Source organism: Petromyzon marinus, chromosome 27, assembly GCF_048934315.1.
Source record: "Petromyzon marinus isolate PM22_M1 ecotype Great Lakes invasive population chromosome 27, UKy_Petmar_22M1.pri1.0, whole genome shotgun sequence".
NCBI lineage: Eukaryota > Metazoa > Chordata > Hyperoartia > Petromyzontiformes > Petromyzontidae > Petromyzon > Petromyzon marinus.
This window is the reverse complement of record NC_133693.1, coordinates 3355325-3382748: the sequence shown is the minus strand read 5'-3', so window position 1 is coordinate 3382748 and position 27424 is coordinate 3355325. Positions and strand designations below refer to the sequence as shown.

Genomic DNA, 27424 nt, shown 5'->3' with positions numbered 1-27424 from the left:
TAAAATTCCACATCATGATGAGCCTCTTCGTTGAGCTACCATTTGTCGCCAGGTCAGTCACGAAAAAAAGCTATATAGCTCAGTGGGCCTTACCCGGTAAAATACAAAAAGTTTAGTTTAAACGCAGCGATAGCCAGTTGAGGCAGACCAGGTCCAGGCTGAACTTTAAGGGGGGGCAGCACTTAACGTTCTGGGAGGGGAGGGGGGGACCCTCTTTATACGTTCAACAAATTGCCCTTGACTGTTTCACTACCACCCATGCCCGATGAAGCCAAACTGTCCCCCCCCCGATATGCAGCTTGATTCTTTTGTTTCGTTTTTGTGAATGTCAAGTACGTACGAATTGTGAAGCCGAATCAAAGTTCAGAGTGGACATTTTGTGGCATAACCGGTAGAAATACACGTAGCGATGCTGTGGCTTTAATTCGTTACAAAATTGCACAATAGGATTTATAAAAGAGCCGCTAATATTGCACTATACACAAGTACATAATTTGGCGAGTGGTGTTTGAGGGTTACTCATAATATGAGACCAGGGGCGGCAGATCCCTGAAGCCCCCTGCATTGATCTGGCGCTTCAACCCATCCTACTTGCTCTACTCCAAGCAGAACCCCCCCCACCACCCTCCCACCACCGCAGAAGCAGAACCATTTGCCCCACGCCCTCTCAGGGCGTGATGATGAATTCCTGTTTATTGCGGTTCCTCCACCGCCCCTTCCGCCCTCTCCCACTTTGGCTCCCACCCCCCTCTGCCTCGGGCCCCTCCTGTTACGACCATCGGCTTCAGTGCGCATTGGTAGCAGACAGCGCCTGGGATATTTGCACGTGAGCGGTTCGCGCCCGAGGGGGGCGAGGGGGGGAGGGGGGGGTTTCGGCATCACCTTGGCGGGTCCGTTCCATCGCCCCGTCCAGCTCAAGTTTTTCCAGCGGAACGGTTCCCACGTTCGTTATCGTCACGAGCAGCTGCCGAGTTTCTCCGTCAAACGCCATGAGGCCCAGCTCCTCGCCTGGGGCTGCTACGAATGATTCATTCTTCCCGTCGCTGCAAATGAGGAGCGCTCTTTAATGATTGCGCACGAGCCAAATTGGCATCCTAGCGTAACACCCGCTCCCCATTGATACTTTTTTTTGGGGTCAGATGGTTAAACGTACCATGCGATTGAGCAAAACCGTTGATTCTTTAAGTACATTTGAAAAAAAAAATCACGGTGATTTCATTTTTTTATAAAGAAAAAGTTATAAAACTCGATGCTCAAAAGATTTAGCGTCTGCTGCTTGTGTGAAATACCCGGGGAGTGTTTCCTAGCAGGCTCAGCGGTGGCAATGACAGCCCAGCTAAATCACGTGCCGTTCATCTGCAACAGGGGGCCCCCTAAAGTGGCTCGCTCTGCAATTTCCACGTCGTGGAAATTTTCCCGTTCGGCCGCGTTGGCGGCTAAACGCAGAGGGGCCCCCTCTGATGTAACGAGGCCGTTAACCATCCCCGTGGCCTCGGGGGACTGAAGGTGGACGAGCCCTGCCCCCTGCCAAGTCAAAAAATATTTAACACCGGTGGCGGATTTTCTTCAAACAGTCTGCCGAACGCCCGCAACTGTGAACAAAAAAAATGTGCCCATGCTCAGTCTGCTTCAGTTTAGTAATTGTCGATCCACGCACCATCTGCAGTATGAAACGATGCCTGCAATTAAGCGATGGACATCGCAGCCATTCCTCATATACACGCAGGTGGTGGAGAGCCAGAGCAGAACGTATTCAAGGTATTTCGCACCGTACGTAGCCAATCGTCCTAATCGGAGGTGCGATAATGCACAAAAGAGCAGAGCAGATTGCATTGTCACTCATTCTGTTTGGCGTTTGACATCCGTTCTTTCAGATGCACTACAACGCGCGCTTTCAGATGAGCTCCTGCGACCGTCTGGAATGCTCTTCCTTCCGATATTAGGAAGCCACTGGAGCTATGCACTTTTAAACCAAAATTTAAATCGAATTTCTTTGGAACTGCTTTTGTATTTAGTTTGCTGTCCTTCACCTGAACCTCCGATTAGCACGGTTGGTTACGTACGGCGCGAGAGAAGTTCATCATACATACCTACGTAAATACCTGTCTAAAGTTTGTTAAGCGTGGACTGTGTCGCGCCGCGACTCTTCGAGCGTTTGCATGACCCCTCACCCCCACTCCACGCAAGGCCACGTCTTGACGCACTCCCATTACCTCTCACAGGTGACCCCGAGCTCTACCACTGGCAGGGCTGGCACGACATCCACTTCCAGCCGGGTCTGCCGAAGGCCCGGCACGCTCTTCAGCGGAACGTCGCTGGAAATTCCCAGCACCGTGGTGCGGTAGCCTGGCGGGAGTGGTGAAAGGGGCCACGTCGCAGTGTGAATTTATTATTCGAGCGAGGGTCTCTCAATTTCGGATGATTTTCTCAAACTGACAAAACACCAGCGGGATGGAGTAAGTTCTTAAGAGGATTTTCAGGAGGAGACGCATCTAATTAGGGGCACCTCATCCGTATTTGGAGTGTGCGTGTTGTCGCCATGGTCGCGTGGATTTTCCCTCCACATTTATGCGTTTGAGAGTATTTGGCTGCTATAAATGTCCACGTGATAATGAGCCACTTCGTTGAGCTATCATTTGTGGCCAGGTTAATTCTGAAAAAAGAGCTACATACCTCAGTGGGCATTATCTGGTAAAAAAAAAACAATAAAACACAGGTCTGTGTTTCGCTTAGTTTAATTATAGTGATCCAGTGAAGGAAAAGGTTATGGAGCACATTATTTGAGGTAAGAGTTCAATGAAGAAAGCTCTGAAGGAAGGATGTTGGAAAAAAGAGGCCAAGGAGTACAAAAATAAAGTTACTGCTTGATGACTGGAAAGGAAGGGGGAGGGCTTTTGTGGTGAAATGAAGAAAGTTGAAGGTGGGGAAGGGTGGAGGCAGCTTGAGCCGATTGGGCGGAGTAATTAAAGATGCAGCCAATCTCGACCACATCTCAAGACGCTGGATGGGAATAATAAATGTATTTTTGGTGAGATCGCGAAAATGTGTCATTATATCCATAACGGGTTTAACACCATTTATATTTACGTGATCTAACCCAAAAAAACCCCTTTAATTATGGATAATTTTGGTCGCGAAATCCTACTTGTTAAACTGTATGGGAATAGCAGGTTGTATTTATATTCTGGAGAGACAGCGGGCAGTCAGACATATGCAGAAGAAAACAGGAAGTTCTTGAGCCTAGATTATGTAACGTGGGTAGGCACTCAACAGCAGGGAAGGCTGGGGGAAGGGACTTCTCCAGACAATGGGTGCAGCAGAGGAGAATGAGGGTGGGGGGGGGCTAGTAAAAACTCGTATTCAGTGGCGCAGGTGCTCTCGGTGAACTGTGCAGGTGTTCGTCGCTAGACGCGCACCCGTGATCGTGAGCTGCCCCGGCTGTCTGGCGACGACCTCCAGCCTCAGCGGGAAGGGCTCGCCGTGAGCAGGCAGCGTCGCGGACACAGGGACGACGTCACGTTCGGGCCCCTCCATCAGCAGCTCCTGCGACGAGACGGCGCTCATGAGCGCCTGCGCTACATCGGGGCGGGGGCGATCATTGTGCCCTTCATCGTCGCCGCGATTCTTTTTGCAGCGTGAGATCACGAGTGTCGGGTTTCGCAAGACTGCTGCGGTGTCAGTCGAACAGCGATTACCGGAATCTTACGTCATCCGAAGATTCCGTCAGGCGATGTGACAATGTGGTGGCGGAGATGTTAACTGCCTTGCTTGGTATACAAAAAGTTCTGGGTTCGACCACGACGCTGACGCCTGCTGTATATTTGGAGTTTGCATGTTCTCCCCGTGGTCGAGTGGATTTTTCTCCAGGTCCTCCAGTTTTCCCCTCCGCATTTGGAGGGATAAACCACTTCGTTGAGCTATCATTTGTGGCCAGGTAGCTTCTGAAAAAAGAGCTGTAAAGCTCAGTGGGCCTTACTTGGTAAAATAAAAAGTTGGTAGAAAAAAAGCGTTATCTGTGTGAATCCATTACCTCCAACATGGCTATGTGCGAGGTGACCCAATAAACCAGCTATATGTATGCATTTTTCGTTACCAAAATTAATGTCCCGAAAACAATAAAGAACAAAGCTGCCACGCTCGCAGCAGAGCACACGGCGTTCAACGAGTGCGCCAGTCAGCCACGCCCTCCGCCAGCCAGCCACGCACTCCGTAAGCCAGACACTCCGACATTCAGTTAGCCACGCCCTCCAACAGTCAGCCACATGCTCCGACAGTCGGCCACATGGTCCGACAGTCGGCCACGCACTCTGTAAGCCAGGCACTCCGACAGTCAGATACACACTCTGCCAGTTAGCCACGCCCTCCAACAGTCAGCCACATGCTCCGACAGTCAGCCACGCACTCCGTAAGCCAGGCACTCCGACAGTCAGTTAGCCACGCCCTCCAACAGTCAGCCACATGCTCCGATAGCCACAGGCGCTCTCTCGCCGAGTCCGGCTTCGATACGTTAGACTCCGTCGGTGGAGTGTGAATTCCAGCCAGTGTATTCATCAGAATTTATTAGTCCCTCGCCACATCAGAATTTATTAGTCCCTCGCCACAACCACCACCACCCACCTGCGCTTTCCGACCTCAACACCCTTGGTTACATACGCACTTGCGCATGAATCGTAGGGCAAAATTACGTCGCTAAATCTCCAAACTAATCTCACCGCGATCTCCAAACTACCGCTAAAAGGAAGGACTCGTAAACGCCACCCCAGTGGCGATGCGCACGGCGATCCGTCACTTACAACGTTCTCAACGAGCAACTCCAACGGCAGCGGATTCGCGACAATGAGCTCCACTTGAAATCCCTCGTTCTCCACGGTGCTGAAATCTGAAAGTCAAAGGAGGCGATTAAACTCCATTTATTTGCAGGGGGTTTATTAAGAATTCCGAGCCCTTCTCTGGCGAAGACTCTTTGTGGTAACCTGGAGGAATACAGATTAATGAACGTGTCATTGTCTGCAAAACTAAATATATATGCGTAATTTCCAAACCTCAACTTTAAAAGAAAACCTCCGTTTGCAGACTATTAATTTCCGTAAGAAAGCACAATGGTGTGTGTGCCGGTGTGTGAACGAGTGCATGCGTGGCAGTGTTTGTGTGTGTGTCTTTGTGTACGTATCTTTGGGGAGCGGTGGTGTAGCGATTAGCACGTTGCACTACGGACCTAGCGACCCGAATTCGATTTCCGCTCACGGTCAAAACCAGTGACGATTATCTGAACCGGTCCTGGGCCTCCTCTAGGTCGACTCAGCCTTAAACCAGTACCTGGAGCCCTGTGTAAACATCGCCACTAGGGAGACAAAGGTGACCGGGCGTATTGCTGGCCACCCACCCCCTCGTGTGCAGGGCCGGCATTCATAGTTGACCGCTAACAGCATTTGCCCTAACAGTCTGTTATGGCTATTCAGGGGGATCTTTGTTTTAGTTTTACCAAAAAGGATTTGTCGGTGCGCATAAAAACTGGTGATGTTTAATTCTCTGGCACAGAGAGTTATCTCCACAGCGCGGCGAGCAGCGGTCAGCGTGAAACAAGTGCCTTTTAGCGTAAGAGTAGCGCTGTCACTATCGATTTCCATTACTTGGCCGTTTAGAGTGGACGCATGGGGTGGTGTGCAGAAGGGAAAAGCTCAGGTAAAGGGGGCCGAGGGATTGTCACGAGGGATTGTCACGAGGGATTGTCACGAGACAGTCGCGAGGGATTGCCACGAGGGATTGCAAGGAGGGATTGCCACGAGGGATTGTCACGAGGGATTGCCACGGGGGATTGTCACGAGGCATTGCCACGGGGGATTGTCACGAGGGATTGCCACGAGGGATTGCCACGAGGGATTGTCACGAGGGATTGCCACGAGGAATTGTCACGAGGGATTGTCACGAGACATTGCTACAATACATTGTCACGAGACATTGCCACGAGGGATTGTCACGAGACATTGCCAAAATACATTGTCACGAGACATTGCCACGAGGGATTGCCACGAGGAATTGCCACGAGGGATTGTCACGAGGGATTGTCACGGGGGTTTGTCACGAGGGGTTGTCACGGGGGTTTGTCACGGGGATTGTCACGGGGGTTTGTCACGAGGGATTGTCGCGAGGGATTGTCGCGAGGGATTGTCACTAGGGATTGTCACGAGGGATTGCCATGAGGGATTGCCACGAGGGATTGCCACTAGGGATTGCCACGAGGGATTGCCACGAGGGATTGCCACGAGGGATTGTCACGAGGGTTGCCACGAGGGATTGTCACGGGGGATTGTCACGAGGGATTGTCACGAGGGATTGTCGCGAGGGATTGTCACGAGGGATTGTCACGAGGGATTGCCATGAGGGATTGCCACGAGGGATTGTCACGGATGATTGCCACGAGGGATTACCACAAGGGATTGCCACGAGGGATTGTCTCGGGGGATTGTCACGAGACATTGCCACAATACATTGTCACGAGACATCGCCACGAGGGATTGCCACGAGGGATTGTCATGAGGGATTGTCACGAGGGATTGTCACGGGGGTTTGTCACGAGGGATTGTCACGGGGGTTTGTCACGAGGGATTGCCACGAGGGATTGTCACGAGGGATTGCCACGAGGGATTGCCACGAGGGATTGTCACGAGGGATTGCCACGAGGAATTGTCACGAGGGATTGTCACGAGACATTGCTACAATACATTGTCACGAGACATTGCACGAGGGATTGTCACGAGACATTGCCACGAGGGATTGCCAAGAGGGATTGCCAAGAAGGATTGTCACGAGGGATTGTCACGAGGGATTGTCACGAGGGATTGTCACGGGGGGTTGTCACGAGGGATTGTCACGAGGGATTGTCACGGGGGTTTGTCACGAGGGATTGTCACGAGGGATTGTCACGGGGGTTTGTCACGAGGGATTGTCACGAGGGATTGTCACGAGGGATTGCCACGAGGGATTGTCACGAGGGATTGCCACGAGGGATTGTCACGAGGGATTGTCACGAGGGATTTCCACGAAGGATTGTCACGGGGGATTGTCACGGGGGATTGTCACAAGGGATTGCCACGAGGGATTGCCGCGAGGGATTGTCGCGAGGGATTGTCACGAGGGATTGTCACGAGGGATTGCCACGAGGGATTGCCACAAGGGATTGTCACGGGGGATTGCCACGGGGGATTGTCACGAGGGATTACCACAAGAGATTGCCACGAGTGATTGTCACGGGGGATTGTCACGATACATTGCCACAATACATTGGCACGAGACATTGCCACGAGGGATTGCCACGAGGGATTGTCACGAGACATTGCCACGAGGGATTGCCACGAGGGATTGCCACGAGGGATTGTCACGGGGGATTGTCACGGGGGATTGTCACGAGGGATTGCCGCGAGGGATTGCCGCGAGGGATTGTCGCGAGGGATTGACACGAGGGATTGTCACGAGGGATTGCCACGAGGGATTGTCACGGGGGATTGCCACGGGGGATTGTCACGAGGGATTACCACAAGGGATTGCCACGAGGGATTGTCACGGGGGATTGTCACAAGACATTGCCACAATACATTGTCACGAGACATTGCCACGAGGGATTGCCACGAGGGATTGCCACGAGGGATTGTCACGAGACATTGCCACGAGGGATTGCCACGAGGGATTGTCACGAGGGATTGTCACGAGGGATTGTCACGGGGGTTTGTCACGAGGGATTGCCACGAGGGATTGCCACGAGGGATTGCCACGAGGGATTGTCACGAGGGATTGTCGCGAGGGATTGCCGCGAGGGATTGCCACGAAGGATTGCCACGAGACATTGCCACGAGGGATTGCCACGAGGGATTGTCACGAGGGATTGCCACGAGGGATTGCCACGAGGGATTGTCACGAGGGATTGTCACGAGGGATTGCCACGAGGGATTGCTACGAGGGTTTGTCACGAGGGATTGTCACGGGGGATTGTCACTAGGGATTGCCACGAGGGATTGTCACGAGGGATTGTTACGAGGGATTGCCACGAGACATTACCACGAGGGATTGTCACGAGGGATTGCCACGAGGGATTGCCACGAGGGATTGCCACGAGGGGTCATAGGCTCGGGGACAAAACCGCTCAAGTCCTCTCTCCACTGCAACGATAGACTGGCATAATGAATAAACCATGTGAAACAATGATTAAACACCAAGACCTGCCGGACCTTCCTGGGCCAATTCTAATTCTGAAATTCTCGTTATTGCATGGGCAGAACATGTACGTCACTCGACGTTCAGTGTGGCAGGGGCCAAAGGAAGGGGGGAACGTCCGTCATGGAGACGGAGCGATGATATCAACGGGTGTGCAGGTGCCGGCTAGATTGTCACGCTGCAAGACGGCGTAAAGTGGGGAACGGCTCAGGGAAGCCTTCGTCCAACAACAGTGGATCAGCCATGGATGATTGTGAAGAAGAAAATAAAACGGTTTTTTTGGAGGCAGTGGTGAAATGGGCGAGGATTCGACACGGAATTCTCATTTTGTTTTTTTTAAGAATTGCCCCGGAAGCGGCGTGCGGGGGCTGGCGGAGCAGCAACACGCAGGCCGAGGGGGCGCTCGAGCCCGATTAAGATTGGAGACAGCAGTTGGCACAAGCACAGACGTGGGGGTGCACAGACGTAGTGGAGAGGCTAAGGAGCGGCAACGATGCACAAGAGGGCGGCGAATGGATTAATCAAAATCAACTGATCGATGTTTACGAACATTCTTTCAATTAGATTTTTTTTATTTTGTCCCAACGTCTTTCCCCGTAGGTTCGTTGTTGTGGTTACGCCGTAGAGCTGAGCCAGCTTCTTTAAAATCGACGTGAGAATATTTATTTATACCGGAGGAATCCGCTGAGCTATGAAGCTCTTTTTTCACAGATGTCCAGTCGGCGTGCAAGACCGTTACAACATCAAATAGTAAAAAAAACGAGCTTCTCGTATAATTCGATTCCAGAAGGGGATCTCTCCCCCCAAGCTAGCGGGCCGAAACGTCGGGCACCGTGCCGAACAGCACGCGGCACGCAGCCCGACAACACGCCGGAGGAGCTGTGCAGTCCCAGACCGCGATGAAACCTCTGCAGGAAAAGGGGTTAAAGGATCCATACAGAGCGGCCATGCAGAGACCCCGGGGGGGGGGGGGGGGGGTGTTGGGGGGTGGGGGCCCTCCTTCGTGAGCGCTCTCGGGCTGCATGATTTACCGCAGCCATTTGCAGGATTTAATTTAAATTTGAACAAAGCAACAAACAAACAAAAAAAACTGGCTCAATAAGCAGTTTGAGTGTGGAGGGATTGTTCTCCTCTCCGTGTCATGCACGCGCGCGAGCGAGAGAGAGAGAGAGAGAGTTGCGTGCGAACTGTTGTGGCCTCTCCGCTCGCCGAGGCTCATCACTTCGACGCCACGAAGGGCTCGTCAATAACCGCCGCTCCCAAAGCGCACGCGGTGAGCGACGGGGAGGCGACGCGAGCCGGCGCATTCGTTCCCCCCCTTGCCTCTCTCGCCGGACTTGTCGACTTTGCAATGTACCTCCGATCGTCTCTCCATATGATCACCTCGCTGGGTTCACGAGCCGCGTCGACTCTTATCTATCGCGAGCGTCACAGCGCCGTTCGCTGCTGGCTGCTTAGCTGTGGTGTTGGGGCGCTTGGTCTGTGCTCGGCAACCGTGGCAAATTAAATATTTGCATTTCACAGTGATACATTTATAGACACCCCACTGATTTCTATTGACCCAGAGCTTCATTTGAACGCTGCAAACGAATCGCGCCAGCTGTGTTGGACAACGTCCATCGGGACAGTGTCACGGAATTTTATAATAATAGGCATATTGAGATGGGCGGGAAGAGACGTGCAGAGAGGGCTTGGCAATGAACACGTCTTCGATGCATTTTCTCGCAACTATTTGAGCGTGGTATATTTAAATTGATCGCACCGTATTTGTATGCGCATTTTATGACCAAATCACTCAGAACGCACCTGTAACTCGTCGTGCCTCCGAAGCTAAGCAGATTGATTTGTATTGGGCGGCCACTGTGCACAGCAGGTTGCTATAGGCTGCTGCGGAGCGAAACGGTGGGGTGAGCACAAAAGGCAGTGCAGCTAAAATCCACTTGTTGTACTGAACTGCTTTGCTCCCACGTCTAAGCTCTCTGCCATCACCAACGCGCACTGACCAGCGTGGTGAAGTATGGTCAATCAGCACCCCCACGACCTGCAGGACACTGGGAGGCCCTCATCCAGCAGCCGATTGGCAAAGGACTGTACACATACAAAAAGACAGAGAGAGCCCCCGTTTAGACCTTAACCGACTGTTGGGGCAAGCGCTGTTAGCGAGCACCTATGGAGGCCGGCACGGCACACCAGATAGTGGGTTGCTAGCACCACATCCGGCCGCCTTTGTCTCCCTCGTGGCGAAGTTAACATACGGCACCAGTTACTCATTTGGGTCCGAGTCGACCTAGCGGAGACCCAAGACCGGTTCAGATAATCGTCAGCGGTGTTGGCCGCGAGCGGGGATGCGGACTCGGGTCGCCGGGTCCGCAGCGCGGCGCGGCGCGGCGCGGACGGTAACGCGCTCCTCACCGACTTTCTCGAAGTTCTCCGGCTGTCTCTGCGCTTTCGTTTTAATGGGCGTGTAGATGAAGGGAGAGCCCACGCTGTTCTTGCGGATTGGCGTGACGGCCTCCAGCACGGGCAGGAGGTGCAGCGGTGGGCGCACCGCGGCGACGCTCCTGCGGGCCGCGCGCACCACCGAACACAAGGTGACGACTCCACCACGGTGAGTTCGCGTTCACCGTGAACGTCACCCGTCGATTCCTCCGACCCCGCGGCGGGGACTCGCCGTCAGACGCCGACCGTTTCGTCTCGACCACAACGTGTTCAACCACGGAGATGCAACTTGCGTATTTCTTTGTGGTTCTTTCAACGTGACTTTACCGAAAGAACCAAGAATATGAATCACTGCAGTCGCGAAAGCTTCAAATCAAAATGTATTTCTATATGTTTAAGGGGCGCCATGGTGATGGGATGTTAACCATCTCCCCTGGTATGCAGGAGGTCGTGGGTTTGATACCGACCCTGACACGTGTATATATTTGAGTTTGCATGTCTCTCTCCCTGTGGTCACGTGGATTGTTCTCCACGTGCCCCCGGTTTTTCCCCTCCACATTTAGAATCAACATAAATTTCCACGCAATAAGCGCCACTTCGTTGCACTCATCATTGGTGGCCAGGTCGCTTTTGAAGAAGAGCTATGCAGCTCAGAGGGCCCTCACCTGGCGAAATAAAAAAAAAAGCGTTAAAAACAGTTGAAATAGTTTAAGTAAATGAAAGTTCCCACCTGAGCATGGGAAGGCGAGTGAACGACACGAGAGGCAGCGGGGGTCCCACGCCCTCGCCCCCGGGGGGCCCCGCGCCCCCTCCGCATGCGGCGGCGCAGCGACGCAGCTGCCCCGCGACGGACTTCGTTTCTGGGCGGTGCGAGACGCGAGAGTGGTGGTCGTGGCGGCTTGCCTGGTCCTCGCGGCGAAAGCCAAGGGGTGTGCTGCCCTAACAACCGCTCGCTCCCACCATCACCACCACCGCCACCGCCGCTACCGGCAGCGCAGGAGTCTCCGCGAGACAACGGCGTGAGAGGACGCGGCGCCGAGTTGGCCTCAACGCGGCCGACTCTTCTCCCGCGTTGGTCGCGCGCCTCCGAAGAGGTTGGGGGTGGGGGTGGAGTACCCACGCTTTACCCTACCACGCGAGCCCTGCCGATCGAATCAACGGCGGTGGGTGGTGGGGGAAGATTTTTTTAAGAAGCCGCCACCGTTGATTCGACCGGGCAACCTCTGGATGCCAAGTCCAGTGCGCTGCCAACCGCTACACCACTGTCGGCTTCTATTGAAATACAAATCGGTGATGTCCGATCGGGTTCTGGGCCTCACTTAGATAGACTCGGCCTCAAATCGAGTACCTGGCACGTTGCATAATCATTAACTTGCACCGATTGCTAAACTGCCGCGCCGGCAGATCAAAGCGAATTGACGTCCGATGTGTTTAGTTTAGTTTTATTCACTTTTTTGAGCCAACTGGTCAGGATTGGGCAAAAACTTAGCCCACTTTTTACGCGAGCAAATGGATAGCAGCGCAGACCAAGTGTTTCTAACCTGTCATTACAACTAACAGTAACATATTAAAGAATCACGGTTAAGAGACAAACAACATGTATAACCATTAAATTAATGATTTTTTAAAATATATATAAAACTTAGTCTCATCAATGGTCCTCATACTATCCGGGACACCGCGGTTCCAGTGCCCGACCAGGCTACTATTAATAATTTAATCTAAAAGCAGTCGGTATTTGAACTCCATCGATGTGGCTGAGAATATGGAAGGCAAAACACGCGTTTTTTTTATATTTACAAAACGGGCAAGGGGAGCGCTGTGCTGGTGCTACACAAACGGGGGGTGGGGGAGTTACCATCTGCGGTGAGGTGTTCCATCATATCGTGGATGAGGAACGCCAGGTGCCCGGCCGCCAGCGCGTAGTCGCCCAGCATCCAAGCCGCTTGGGAGAGCAGCTGTAGGATGTTTGCCCTGATGCACGGCCAGCCCACACCGCCACTTGCTCCTGTGCGAAAAACAGACACCTCGGTTGTGAAGTCGTTGTGGGATGGGGGGGGGGGGAATCGAGGAGGGGAAATTCTTAACGTGAAAAAATAAATGAGAGCAGGTACTTTCCTCACCCCCCCCCCCCCCCACGGTACAAAACTGGCATGAGTGACACGCCAAAATAGCCCGCCAGGTGGCACAGCAGAGCGGCGCGCAAATCCCGGTTTGGGGTTGACTCAGCTCATCATCCTTCTACGGCCATTAAAATGAGTACCGCTTTGTGGGGAAGTCAACAGTGCTTGTCCTATGGAGATACTCCCTCACCCCCCACCCCCGGCCATAGGAATGTGGAATTTCCACCACTGGCTCGGCGCCGTGAAGAGGAGATGAGCACCGCCCCAATGTTCCAAGCAGCAAGGTGAGTCGTTCGAGTTAAACAAGAAATCACTTTGACTCTCCACTTTGAAGGTCAGCTGAGAGATGCGAGAGACGAAATCTCAGAGCTCGGAGGCCACCACTGGACAGCAACGGAAGAAATGGGTGACGCCGTTACCCAGAATCTGGAAGCTACAGGCCGAAAACACAACAATCATATCAGGTGTGGCCAACGTGATTAGTGCAAGTGGTTAAATGGCTGTGGATGCACCCCGCTGTCTCATGAGTGCAATCGGCCTGTCTGCACCTGGACACCGTTGGGTGTGGGACGTGATTTAGAGCCGGAGCCAGATGGAAACGCACCACGTGTCACACGCGCACTGGGGGACACATGCTCACCCACACTCCGGCGACGGCGTCGATATTAGCACGCAATGTGTGCGCGACCTTGTTTTTTTAATCAATTATTTATCAATTAACTTAAACGTTTGTTTGTTTTGCATCATCACGTGCGGTACATTTGCAGTGAACGATGCATTTGTTATACCTATATAAACGGTCCATCACTTTAATTGTTAACGTCTTGTTATAATAGCCATTATTGTTTAGCCAGCTGCTTAATAGGCTGTCACGGACAGTGTCCCAGAGACACGGGAGAACCAGACGATAACAGGTGCCCAGGGGATTTCGTTGAGCAATGATGGCCCGTCGAGTTTAACGAGCAAGCAAAGGCTAACAGAGCTCAACATCCTCATATCCGTGACCTTGCTTAATGAAATAGGGGGGGGCGGGGGGGGCGGGGGGGCGAGGGGGGGGCATACAGACACTGTTAAAGAAACCCAAAACAAGCGTTGAACGCTAAACAGAGGGCGCGACATCGTGCGTGCGTTCTGCCCTCGCTCTCACCCACTGTGTATGCAAGCTAAGGCTGTGACACCCCCGTGATAGCATTGCCACCTGTCCTGGCCGTCCCAGGATTGTCTTCTTGTGGAGGTTGCCGATGTACTGGGAAATGTGTAAGCCTTCCCGGGACACGACCAGTCCCAGTACGTGCGAGTTGCGTAATGCATCATCATAATAATACTCGCGCACCACTGATGACAACGCATTTACAAGTAATTCTCAACGCTCCCGGTATTGGGAGATATTCTTCTTCGTGTGATACCTCCCAGTGGTTTTTGTACCCAAGAGGCGGCAATCCGATCCCCTGACATGATGGGCGCTGGAGCTCAACGAACCGCAATTAGCGCAGTGGTTCTTAACCAGGGGTGCAACGCACGCCTGTAGATTTTTTTGGGATGAATCATTGAAACACAAATTAAGCACGGCCATGCAGGTACAACTACTTTGTTTCACCAGACCTATGTATTTATTAACATTATACATTTTCAACGGGTGCCAGGCTGCAGTTAAGGTTACGAACCGCTGGATTAGCGGACACAGAACTCCACGAAGCGCAATCGCGTGCCGAGCTCAGCTCTCGACGATCACCGGCAAGAAGCCAGCGGTCCCCCGGCGATTCATTTCACCGCTCGCGTCCGACACGCTGCCGAGCACCTGTGGGCAGCGCCGGCGCCAGGCTGGGCGCTCGCAGACCGCCGAGGGCGCCCTCCAGGAGGCCGTAGCATCGGCGCCAGTCCCGCCGCTGTGGGTTGTCCGACGAGACGCACAGCGTGGCCGCGACGCGCGCGAACAGGGCCGCCTTGCGCCCGAGGCCCGCGAGGGCGAATAGCTCGGACACCACCACGAAGTGCTCGACGCGCGGGTCTTCCAGGCGGCGTAGCCGGGAGCTCGCGTCGCCCGCCGCCGAGCGCCGCTCCAAGGCCGGGCTCAGCTGCCAGCCGGAGCTGGGATCAGAAATTGCCTTGTAGAGGGAAGACAGAAAATGTACGTTCCGCAGATCCTGAAACGTGTTCCACAAACATCCGTTTGATCCTCGGCAATATTTAACAATTACGATTTGAACTTGTAACGTCGTAGCGAGCGACTCGGAGGAGTGCGGTGGAACCACAGGCGGGCGGGGAACGGCAACAACAGCAGCCAAGTAATGAGCCGGTGCCAAAGTATCCCCCAAGCTCTGCGGTCCTCTGTATATAATACGGTGTCGTCGGTCAATTAACTCGTGTTAACATTTATCAGGATGGAAGCCGCCAGGTAGCTGCGAGGGCAGCACTCGTACGAGCAAACGGTTGTCTTTGCACGATTTATTTCTCAGTGATTTTGGTATGACCCCTTTGGTCAATGTACGCGTTTTTCTCTCGGGGTAGCATCATTACGAGAGTCATCGTGATGGCATGTTACTGACAGACGATTTGAAAGCGTCACTACAGCAAACGGAGTGTCCGAGTTTTATCAATGAACCATCTGTCTTGTGGACATGCACTCCACTGTTCTCCGAGTGATTGACCAAAGGTTTTATATAGTGACCAAGCTGGGTTAATGATTCCGAGTCTTGGTTTGTGGTCTTGTGGTCCTGATTTATGGAGTTGCAAGTTCAGTATTGCGTGTTCAATAGCCTAGATTTGTGGGTTCACAGTCCAAGGTTGCGGATTCCCAGTGCGGTTTAGTAGGTCACGTGACTCTGGATGCAGAGTGTTTATGGTGAAGTCCGCTGGTTGACGTTGTGTTCATGTGGAGCACACCACGAATGCCATCTGACAAGGAAGGTCGCACTCATTACACACAAAGCGCTTGCCACAAATGAGCCACAATATCTGGCCGATCTCATCAAGGAGATAAACCATCGTCATCCTCGCAGCAGCAGCGGCTTTTCGCTAGCCGTCGAACTAAGACGGTCTCACCGCATCGCGCGATTTCAGATGCGCTTCTGCGGAAGTCTGGAAAGCTCTTCCTTCCGATTATATGGGGAAGGCACTGGAGCTATGCATTGTTAACTAATCTACATTGAAACTCAATTCTTTAGAACTGCATACCTGCCAACGCAGACGGGTTACCCGTATTCTTGTACAGGGGAATTGAGTTAAAAAATCGTTGTTTTTGCCTATTTGTTTGTGTTTGTCCCTTTTCATGGGACTTTGTAGGATGAACGTTAAGAGTTATAGGGGCATGAGGTGACCAATAAGGTCCGAATTGTTGTGTAATAAGGTAGGGCACTGATAAGGGGTTGGCAGGCGTGGAACTTAGTTGTGTGCTTAGGTTGTTGTCCTTCCCCCGCACATCCCGATTAGCACAGTTGGCTACGTACAAAGCAAAATAAGTTAAACATACATACGAAGGTGTTGCAGGTTTTTTTTTATCGGGCTAAAAGATGTACGTTATCTCTTATATTTTTGTAACTAATGTGTAGCCTTTATTTATTGTTTCATGTAACTCAACTTTTATTGATGTAACGTCACCTGCACAGTACCTGTGAAGCACTCTGCGACAATGTTATAGCTGATGGCACTATATAAATGAAAGTTTGATGCATAGATTGATTATATTATTATTATAACTGCTCCTGATTGGTCACTGTGGCTGATCCTTTGTGGCCCTTTGGGATTTTTTTTAACAGCAGCGCCATGGTTTTTGTAAGAACCCCGACGTTGGGAATTAAATGTCCCCCCCCACCCACCTCTACATAGCCCAGTGCCCGAGCCCCTTAGGCACGTGGGCCACGGTGCAGTTGCACCGCCTGCACTCTCGAGAGCTACTCCACTGCTTAAAGAGTAACCAGGCTGCAGCTTGAACAGTGCAGCTGCAGCCAATGCAGCAGCCACCCTCGTCCCACTGCTCTATATGCTTTACCACTTCTGCCCGTTGTAGTCTTTACCCTCAGCTCACGTCAGCCTGCTCTGTGCTCCGACTGGGCGCCATGGTGGGGAGATATTAACTACCTCGCTTGGTATACAGGAGGGCGTGGGTTCAATCCCGACGCTGACACCTGTAAATTTGGAGTTTGCATGTTCTCCTCGTGGTCGCGTGGATTTTTCTCCAGGTCCTCCGGTTGTTCGGTTTTTCCCTCCACATTTAGAATGAATATGCATTTAGAGGATTTGGCTGCTATACATTTACATGTGATACGCCACTTCGTTGACCAATCATATGTGGCCAGGTCGCTTCTGAAAACGAGCTTAATACCTCAGTGGGCCATACCTGATAAAATAAAAAGTTTCGTTTTTAGTTTCCTGCGGAGGTTATGATGTCCAACATTTCGCTCCACGTGCAGGGAGCTTCTTCATTTTCAGAGGTTGTGAGGAAGAGTGCCGCGGAACAACCCGAAAAAACACACCGGCGAGCTATGGCCCGATCTGTGGTCGGCTTCAGAGAGAGGACACCGCTTCTCGCGTAGGGGAAGCTGCTGCCGCTGCCGCTACCGCCGCCGCCTCCACTGCCGCTGGTGCCGCTACGCCGCTTGCGAGAGGGCTTACCTGCGGCGCTTGCAGGTGGATGATCTCCTGCAGCAGCGCGACCGCCTCCTGGTTCCTCCGTTGGTCCAGCAGCAGCCGAACGGCCTTCAGCGTGGCCTCCAGCTCCAGCACGGCCATTTCCGGGTGCTGCGGTCGAATCCCCGCGGATCAGAAGTGCGCGCGCACACCGTGACCAAGTTGCCCTCTCTCAATCGCTTGACCCGACGCCTGGAACTCGCTGCCAGATTTACTTGAGGACAAAGAGATGTCCCCCCCCCCCCCCCCCCATATATATATCTCTCTCTCACCCTCTCAAAATTCGAACGTGACCTTTAAAAACTCGCCCGTTACTTCGCAACTTCGCAGCGTGCTAGAGAGATGCTTGGACAGGATAGCAACGTTCTTTATATGTTTAATTGTTGTTGTGATCCAATGTTTGGAGGGTAAGTGTTTGGGGGGTTACAAATTAAACAGAGTGGAAAACGGCAGCCTTCACAAGGCCCACTCTGTTCGGTGAGAAGTCACGACCAATGCTGTCACGGACACGGCGACCGAACATCGAACATCAACGATCTCCCAGTCTACAGAGAGGAGCAACTCACCCGTTCACAATCTGTTTTGTCATCTCGTCAACACAGAATCAGGCATCAACGGGACTGGTTGGAGAGTGCAACACAAGGCTTGGTGGATGGTGCAGGCCGAGACGGCCACGCGATCGCAATACACACCGCGCGCGAGATACCATGCCCATAATTACCTTTAAAAGATACAATTGCAGCACTGCAATTTCATGCCGATACCACTGCTGACAAAAGGAGCCACAAAGAGAGTCCCTCTTGAGGGTATTTTGGCCTCGTCTGCGCCCATCAAGACCCTCCCCCTCCACCGTAGTCGTTTCAGTTTAATTTATTTGGTCTAGCCCTGTGAGCCATTCGGCTCTTGAATCGGGTGCAACCGCAACAAACAAAAATCATGACCAAGAAAAACATCTTAAAGTGACTATGTGACTGTGCAAACAGAAAATCCAGGAAAAAACGGCAAAAATATTCCAGAAAAAGCACCGTACACCAACGCTGTGTGCAAAAATCCCAGTGGGATGCAAGTCAAACAACAACAACAACCACAAGACAACTTAGATTAAGGCAATCAGTCTAACTCCGTACTACAACAAGCAAACATGGCCAAACCAAAAAACTTTTCGAAATCACCAAAATAAAGCCATAAAATCAATGTAACAGTGATGACAGGAACGGTGACACGTTGAAATCCAAGCACGTGATCAATTGCACGTACGCGGCTTCGTCGTCGTCGTCGTCATCACAGCGTTCCGCTTGAACTCCATTACACATTGTCGACGTTCGAACGTCCGTCGCAGGCGATCGCGTGACGCGTTACCTTCGAGTAGCACGCAATGGCTTCCTTGTACTTGTCGATGATTTCTTCGACCGGTAACGCGGTGTCCCTCAGGTAGTCGTATCTCTTTCTCGTGTTCCTCCGCTGCGACGGGATCGCCTCATCCGACCGAACTGAAACGGCAAACACATTTCCCCACCGTCGCGCGTGCGAATCCCTCGGGCCAACGGAGCACGCAGACGTCCTGGCGCAACGCGACGCACGTCGCAGCCATCGTATTTGTTTTAAGCGACAGGTAAAGGCGCGGCCCTGCACGTTTCTTGCTCGCGACACTGCTGCCAGATGGGCCTACGCGCTGGAGTGAGCTCTGCGGAAACCCTCAAGGGGATATACCGGGCCTACCCTTCCACAATGGGAACACCCACGTTTTACACAGCAGACCACCGATCGACTCGGTGTGGTGCACACTCACGGATACTGCGGGGGACACCAGACGTGGGGGCGATTTAGGAAACTTGCACCGTTGCTTCAACCTGCCGCGCCGGGTGATCCGACCGTGATCTAACCCGAAACCGAGCTTCGTCAACGTGTGTGAATGTTTAGACTTAAAACTTTCGTGACTGCAGGAATTCATATTCTTGGTTCTTTCGGTAAAGTCACGTAGATAGAAAATAAAATAAAAATAACATCTAATATATTTTTTTCATGAAGCAAAAAACCCACAACGTTTCGATCGCAACATTAATGTTGAAGGTGCGAGGGCTTCCAGGCATATTTATGACATTTGTCCTCTCATTCTGTGCCATAACAGTTCTGTTTGCACAGTCACAAAGTCACTTTAAGATGCTTTTCTTGTTCGTGTTTTTGTTTTTTTGTCTGTTGTTGTTGCACCCGATTCAAGAGCCGAATGGCTCGCAGGGTTCTACCAAAATAAATCAAACTGGAAAAAAAACCCTGAAAACTATAGGATTCCAGTTTCGGTGCGCTGACTGATCACGCCATGACAGCAGCAGCAGCAGCAGCATCCCGTTTCCAACTCCGGAAGCTCTTGAATCAAATCGACTGACAAACGGTCGAACGATCTCGTGAATAAGTGGCAGCAGCGTCGTTGCACAAAGTTCCAAAAAAGAAAGTTGCGATCAAACCTTCATTGGCGTCGTCGCCGCCGTCACCGTCTCCGTCGTCACGTGACCCATCCACCTCGTCCCCGTTCGTCGGCACACCTCTGCCATTCTCTTGGCACCCGGAGGAACCACTCTGTTGTGAGCGGTAGAGGCAGGAGACCGTGCACTGGCCCTCCAGAGCAGCTGTAGACAAAAAAACACACAAGGGGCATGCAGGAAACTAACCTCTCCGCCCCCTACCCCCCCAAAGCACATGGTGACGCACGATCTAATTAAATAGGCCCGAGCCCCCAGCACAACGCGTTGGTTTGCTATGAAGAACGATGGCGTGTTTGTTCGAGCGGCTTTTGGCGCGCGCGTGCGGTTGTTGTGAAAGGCGGGAGGGAGTGCCACGGAGCTCCTCCCTGTACTACCCCTTTGCGAAGGCCGCTGTGCACAGTGACTTCCGATGGCAGCAGCAGTCCTCCACCCTTGCCGATCATCGTCGTCGTCATCGTCGTCGTCAGCATCCCCCACCCCCATCTGTTGCTAATGTTTCCATCTCCATGGTCATTCCTCTCCGCTCCCGTGCCTCCTCCTCCTACACTCCATCAGCACATCTTTTTCTCTACCCTTTGTCGCCTTCCACTTGCGTTGCGATTGCATTTGCTGGATTGCTGTTTGGTACCATGGACGCCTGCACTACCTCGGTTAATTCTATTACCGTTCGTTCCCATGCCACCTGCCTATTTCTCATCGTTATCTAGCCACGGAACTCCCGAGTAATCTTCGTTGGCACGTCGGTTCCATATTTTACCTCCCCAGATTTAAAACCATAAGTCACGGTTGTCGCTCCTCATACGAATGCAAGAAACGGGAACCCGATAGCTCTTGCGAGTAGATTGCAAGAGCACGGACTTGCGTTATCGTAATGCAATGTACGATCGTGGTGGAGTGCGAGCATAGTGTGTTCATACACTGCACCGTGAATCCGGTGACCCGAGTTCCAATTCCTAGCCAGTTCAGATCGCTCACCACCAATGTTGGCTGTGGCCAGCAACCAACTCGGATCGTCAGGTTCTTCGCATGGCACAGTAAGCACTGCACCATCGCTCCCCGACATGCATAATATATGCCCATATAAATACTGTATGCAGACCTACCAAATAAATAATCATCATAGTGACAGATCTACCACACGCACACAGCTGCAAACCAACAGGCATACACATGTGGGTGAATGGTTTTGAATTGATCCATCAACTAAAAACGTAAGCATGCCAGGTGGTTCAGCGGCAGAACAAGCGGCTCACAGGTGGAAGCTTGCGAGTTCAAATTCTAGTTGGGGGGGTTGACGCAGGCCATCATCCTTGCAGGGTTGGTAAAATAAGTACCGTAGATAGAAAAAAAATAGAACACGACGTTTCGGTCGCAACACAAGCGTCCGTCATCAGGTGAGAAAGAATGATCTGCTGTTGTGGCTTTATAGAGGCACGGGAGGGGGGGGGGGGTGTAGAGTAAAATGTCAATGAGATTTAAATCTTGTGTCTTGACTGAAAGCTTAGGCTGCAGGAGTTCCACGTGACAAGCCACTTCGTTGAGCTATCGGTTTGTGGCTGGGTCTCTTCTGAAAACGAGCTGTAGAGCTCAGTGGACCTTGCCTGATAAAATAAAGAAGTTAATTTTTTCAACAAAGAAATAACTTCGACTTAAAACAAAGGCAAGGGGGCGAATAAGAAAACGAGTTTGTTGCTCTGACCCCCAAACCATGCGGTGTCTCCAATGGGCCCCAGGGTGTCCGCTGCCCGGCGGTAGTGCATGAGGGCGTCTGCCAGCGACCCCGTCTGCAGGCTCACGTCTCCCTGGCGCTTGTACATCCGTCCCTGGCGTCGCTTCTTGAGCTGCCTGGGTTGACCGTGGGCGTTTTGAGATTCACAGTTAGGGTGGGGAATTACGTAAGGGCAACAATTTGTTAATTCATTCGTTGATGAAACAAGGTGGATTGAAACAAAACGAAGGACCTTCTCTACTCGAATGATCAGTACATTCCAGCTATTCTCAATTTCACCGACAGGTGAATGCCCCCACCACACCATGATGAATTTTGACAATACTTCACCATGCTGGCCTCTGCGGGTTGGTGAAGGTGGGGGGGGGGGGGCAGTGGTGGAAATATATGAATTCAAAAGTCATTCTTACCATGAAACTAAAGCAGTGATTACATAATTGACCATATTATAGAGAATAAAAGTCACGTTAAATAACTTCACCCAGCCATGTTCGGCTCTTAATCAGCGGCTAGAAAATTCCGATTCACCAATGATGAAACCCACGTCCAGCGATCGAACTCGTACCTGCCAACAACAAAGGTCATGGGCGACTCCTTCTCGAAGGGGGCGGCGTACATCGCCGCGTCATCCTCCATGGTGCCGCTGGAGCAGAGGGCCGCGTACACGGAGACAACGACCCTCTCGACCTCTGCCCTGAGATCCAGGCATGGCCCGCCTTCACTGACAAAGGTCACGTCCGCGGTCACGTCCGAGGTCACGCCGTCGCACCCATCCGGCCGCCTCCCGTAGACGATGAGCCGCGATCCACACACGGAGCCTCCGTAGTCGTCCTTGGCACTTTCGAATTTCTCCACGGCGTCGGTCACACCGTCCAAGTCCGAGCACTCGGCGAGGCCGATCAATCCGACCACCTTGCGGTGGCCCTGCAGGTCGCCCCATCGACTCTCCTCGGGGCTGTACCTCGACGTGCACCGCACCCGGAGAGGCCTGCTGCACCGTGGCACGGTCACGGACGAGACGGAGGAGGCCTGCGCCAGCGCCTCGCCCAAGCGCTCGCCGGCGACGTCCCCCACGCTCAGGATGAGGAGCAGGAGGGAGCCGTGGTCCTCGGCGCTGTGCGAGTAGTCGGGAGTGCACGCGACGTCCGCGCAGCTCTCCGAGCCCCTGCGAAGGAATTCGAACATTGCCCTCTCGCGTGCGCGTGGGGGGGTGACAGCAGAGACGGCGGCTTCTGTCGGAGGGATTGTGTCCACGTCGAGAGGTGGTCTCGAGATCGGAGTGGTGGCACTGGGGAGCTGTGCCGCCTGCCAGCTGGCCCTGAGGAAGAGCGCAGAAGAAAACGGAGAACAGCTTCGACTGCGACGTACGCGGCACGGAACGCAATTTACATCACGCCGAGACGTGTGTACACACGACGGCACGGCTATTATTTATGAGGGCGGCTATTATGACGATCAACCATTTACAATACCTCAATAGCAATGCCTACACATCCTGTACAGACGTTTCGCATACCACAACCCCCCCCCCCCTCCCACCAAATCTATACAGATTGCTGTGGGCAAAGGCTCTTCGCGAGCGCCTGTGAAGGGTCCCGGCACGGCACACGAGCGGGTAGCAGCACCACGTGGTGTGAGCGGCACCCTTTGTCTCCCTTCCGTGCGGATGTGTACACACCGAGTGCGAACACACCGCACCAGGTTCTCGCTCACTTAAGGCCGAGCCGGCACGCGCGTACCAACACGCGCGTACCAACACGCGCGTACCAACACGCGCGTACCAACACGCGCGTACCAACACGCGCGTACCAACACGCGCGTACCAACACGCGCGTACCAACACGCGCGTACCAACACGCGCGTACCAACACGCGCGTACCAACACGCGCGTACCAACACGCGCGTACCAACACGCGCGTACCAACACGCGCGTACCAACACGCGCGTACCAACACGCGCGTACCAACACGCGCGTACCAACACGCGCGTACCAACACGCGCGTACCAACACGCGCGTACCAACACGCGCGTACCAACACGCGCGTACCAACACGCGCGTACCAACACGCGCGTACCAACACGCGCGTACCAACACGCGCGTACCAACACGCGCGTACCAACACGCGCGTACCAACACGCGCGTACCAACACGCGCGTACCAACACGCGCGTACCAACACGCGCGTACCAACACGCGCGTACCAACACGCGCGTACCAACACGCGCGTACCAACACGCGCGTACCAACACGCGCGTACCAACACGCGCTCCACGTACGTGCGACTTCTCAGAGACGTCCAACAGGAAGCGCATCGAGCTCGCCGCTAACACACGTGGGTTATGCGCGGAGGTCGGGTGATCACAATGAGAGAGCCACCTGCTTCTAGTGTACGTACCGCAAGGGAAGTAGTCACTTAAGGTAGTCGAGCTCCACAGCACGCGGACGAGTTCCAACAACTTTACAGACTGAGACCCAAGATAACCGTGGGTGGGGGGTGTGTGTACGAGCACGTACCGGCGTGTCTTTACGCAGTGTTTACGCATCGCGGAAAAAAAAGGAGTGGAACCCCCTCTCCCTCCCCCGCGCCAACCGGAATGTGAGCTTTCAGAGATTGGCGTTGCGGAGGAATTCGCGGCATGAAGTTTGCGTAATGCCTATTTACGGCATCGGTCAGAGATCGCGGCGATGGTGGAGGGCAGGCGGTGCTGGCGGTGGTGAAGACTTTACACATCGCAGCAGCAGTGGCGAGTCGAGTTCATGCGCGGCTGGGCTTCTTTTGCTTGCCTGGTAACTCGCGTAGTCCCTTTAAGATGTTTTTCTTGTTCATGTTTTAGGTTTTTTTGTTTGCTGCGGTTGCACCCGATTCAAGAGCCGAAAGGCTCACAGGGCTATACCAAATAAATGAAACTGAAAAAAACTGAAACTCGTTTTTAAAGGATTTTATAAGAGCGGCGTCGACTTACCCGAAGGCAGCACTGGCTGGGCGCTTGTCATGACCGACGGCTTTTTTTCTTCTTCTTCTTTCTCAGCGTTTTGTAATTTGAGTCTTTCATCCGAGCCAAAGAGCTACCTGGCAAGCACCCACCCACCCGGACAACCCAGTCAAACGTGTATTTATGAATAGACTCAGAGGGCGCGCGCACGCACACACACGCGCGCGCGTCCACAAAGACAAAGGTCCCCCGTATAACCTTAACATAATATTGGGGCAGGTGCTGTTAGTGAGCACCTATGACGGCCGGCATGGTAACACGAGGGGGTGAGTGGCCAACACCACGCCCGGCCGCCTTTGTCTCCCCCAGTGGCGATGTTTACACGCCAGTCCAGGTATTGATTTGAGGCTGAGTCGATCTAGGTGAGGCCCAGGGCCTATTTAGATATTCCGTCACTGGTGTTGGCCGTAGTAGTAGCTCCTGTTAGCGAGCACACACACGCACATTTAACCCCCCCTCCCCCTTTGAGGAAGCGTGAAGTGTAGGTTTCGTGTGACGATTCACACAATCATTTACATACAGTGCATTTCCCAAACGACCCTTTTCGCACTTGATAGGTTATAAATCGTCTATTGTGTGTTTTAGGTGGAGAGACGGACATAGGAAGGAGATAATAACGCGAGTTAATAATTATTTTTGTAGATTTTTAAGACCAATACGATTTGTATCTCTTTACTTTTGGGTCACATCGAGGGAATATATGATGTACATGTTCAGCTGTTAACCTCCGTCACCCGAGAGAGACAAGTTTTCAAGTGAAGTTATCACGTGGGCAAACTAAAAATCAAGTTATCACGTGGGCAAACTAAAAATCAAGTTATCACGTGGGCAAACAAAAAAATCAACTTATCACGTGGGTAAACAAAAAAATCAACATCACGTGGGCAAACAAAAAAATCAACTTATCACGTGGGCAAACAGTAAATAAAGTTGTCACGTGGGCAAACAAAAAATCAAGTTATCACGTGAGCAAACAAAAAATCAACGTATCACGTGGGCAAACAAAAAATCAAGTTGTCACGTGGGCAAACAAAAAATCAAGTTGTCACGTGGGCAAACAAAAAATCAAGTTGTCACGTGGGCAAACAAAAAATAAAGTTAGCACGTGGCCAAAGACGCCAATTGATATTGCTATTCGGCAAATTGGAACGTTGAAAAGCAATCACAATCTTTTACAATGTTGACCCTCAATTATAATGTTTAGTTGTGTGTAACTTTGTAAATTGGCGTCGAACTGAGACCCGATATCGTAAATACAAGGGGGGGGGGGGGGGGTCCTTCTTGGACAAACCCCCTGCAACGTCGTGTCGGCTCTCCTTAGCACCTCTAACATCCGGCCTGCTCACCAGTATTGAGTCAAGCGAGCCTGCCTCTGATACCGATGATACACTGCATGTCAAAATGCAGTCTAGAGTTTTGCTTGTCTTGAAACAAGGCTGCTGAAATGATGCACCCACAGAAGGGCCGTGGGGCTGATAGGTTGTGTAAATATATAGATTCATCTTTTTTTTATTTGGTGATACGAATATGGGAAGGAGACGCATCGTCTGCGCATTTTTTTGCTTTAATCTACGTCTAAGCGTGTGCGTGTTCAGGGTAAATAATGGCAAAACGTGGCTTTAGATGTACATGGCAGCGCTGATCCCAGTGATGATTTGGCTTTGTGAGTGCGTGCGCGTGTTTGTCTGAACTCCCGCACTCCATACTGAGACGTCCATTAGCGGATGCAAGATTTATGGTGTTGAATCTAGATTTAGCACCGTGTCGGTCTCAGAAAACCAGTGGACTAGCGGACATACGGTACGTTAACGACATCATATTGACTTAAGTAAGTGTGCTTTGTGTGCAGGACACGGAATTAATCCGACAAAGAATAGCAAGCAAGGGTAGCTTGGGATATGTCCGGGTCGATGACTCCAAAAAGAAATATTTATCTACCCGACCCACCACGTCAAGTATACATCTCGCTCAGGTTGCACCAGTGGCCCGGAAAATATCCGTTGGGAAATGAAGCCCAGATTACAATAATTCATATATCACGTTGTTTAGTTGTTTTTAATATTGCATCGTCGTTCATGGAAATCGCACGTCACAATTGCCGAGGAAACCGCAGCCCTGAAGCGGGATTGCGCTAAGCCACGCGATGAGCCATCGCAAACAATTTACCCCAAGCTCTGCGGTCCTCTGTAGTCCACACATCGGGATATGGCCGAGCCAATTAACGAGTGATTATGCACGTGGGAGGAAACCAGAGAAAACCCACACTTGCGAGGGGACTACACACACACATTACAATTAGTCTGCACTCTGCTGTATCACCACCTGGTATATTAGTCTGCACTTTGCTGTATCACCACCTGGTATATTACTCCGCACTCTGCTGTATCACCACCTGGTATATTAGTCCGCACTCTGCTGTATCACCACCTGGTATATTAGTCTGCACTCTGCTGTATCACCTCCTGGTATATTACTCCGCACTCTGCTGTATCACCACCTGGTATATTAGTCCGCACTCTGCTGTATCACCACCTGGTATATTACTCCGCACTCTGCTGTATCACCACCTGGTATATTAGTCTGCACTTTGCTGTATCACCTCCTGGTATATTAGTCTGCACTCTGCTGTATCACCACCTGGTATATTAGTCTGCACTCTGCTGTATCACCACCTGGTATATTAGTCTGCACTTTGCTGTATCACCTCCTGGTATATTAGTCTGCACTCTGCTGTATCACCACCTGGAATATTAGTCTGCACTCTGCTGTATCACCTCCTGGTATATTAGTTTGCACTCTGCTGTATCACCACCTGGTATATTAGTC

The 27424-nt window shown here is 52.2% G+C and overlaps 1 protein-coding gene across 1 annotated transcript in view; it reads right to left on the bottom strand.

Annotated features, from left to right (window-relative positions):
* The window catches only part of LOC116946628 (trafficking protein particle complex subunit 9-like), a 108885-nt gene extending 83117 nt beyond the window's left edge, over nucleotides 1–25768 (bottom strand). Inside the window, exons 1-14 of the mRNA XM_076070017.1 lie at nucleotides 24569–25768; nucleotides 22171–22923; nucleotides 21576–21721; nucleotides 19859–20020; nucleotides 18756–18886; nucleotides 17382–17507; nucleotides 14569–14875; nucleotides 12506–12655; nucleotides 11378–11507; nucleotides 10621–10769; nucleotides 4794–4879; nucleotides 3417–3543; nucleotides 2214–2346; nucleotides 883–1043 (exon numbers count right to left, since the gene is read on the bottom strand). Coding sequence (XP_075926132.1) covers nucleotides 883–1043; nucleotides 2214–2346; nucleotides 3417–3543; nucleotides 4794–4879; nucleotides 10621–10769; nucleotides 11378–11507; nucleotides 12506–12655; nucleotides 14569–14875; nucleotides 17382–17507; nucleotides 18756–18886; nucleotides 19859–20020; nucleotides 21576–21721; nucleotides 22171–22790 — 2428 coding nt within the window. The 5' untranslated portion in view covers nucleotides 22791–22923; nucleotides 24569–25768. The remainder of the gene's footprint in view (nucleotides 1–882; nucleotides 1044–2213; nucleotides 2347–3416; nucleotides 3544–4793; nucleotides 4880–10620; nucleotides 10770–11377; nucleotides 11508–12505; nucleotides 12656–14568; nucleotides 14876–17381; nucleotides 17508–18755; nucleotides 18887–19858; nucleotides 20021–21575; nucleotides 21722–22170; nucleotides 22924–24568) is intronic.
* Nucleotides 25769–27424: the final 1656 nt, after the last annotated feature.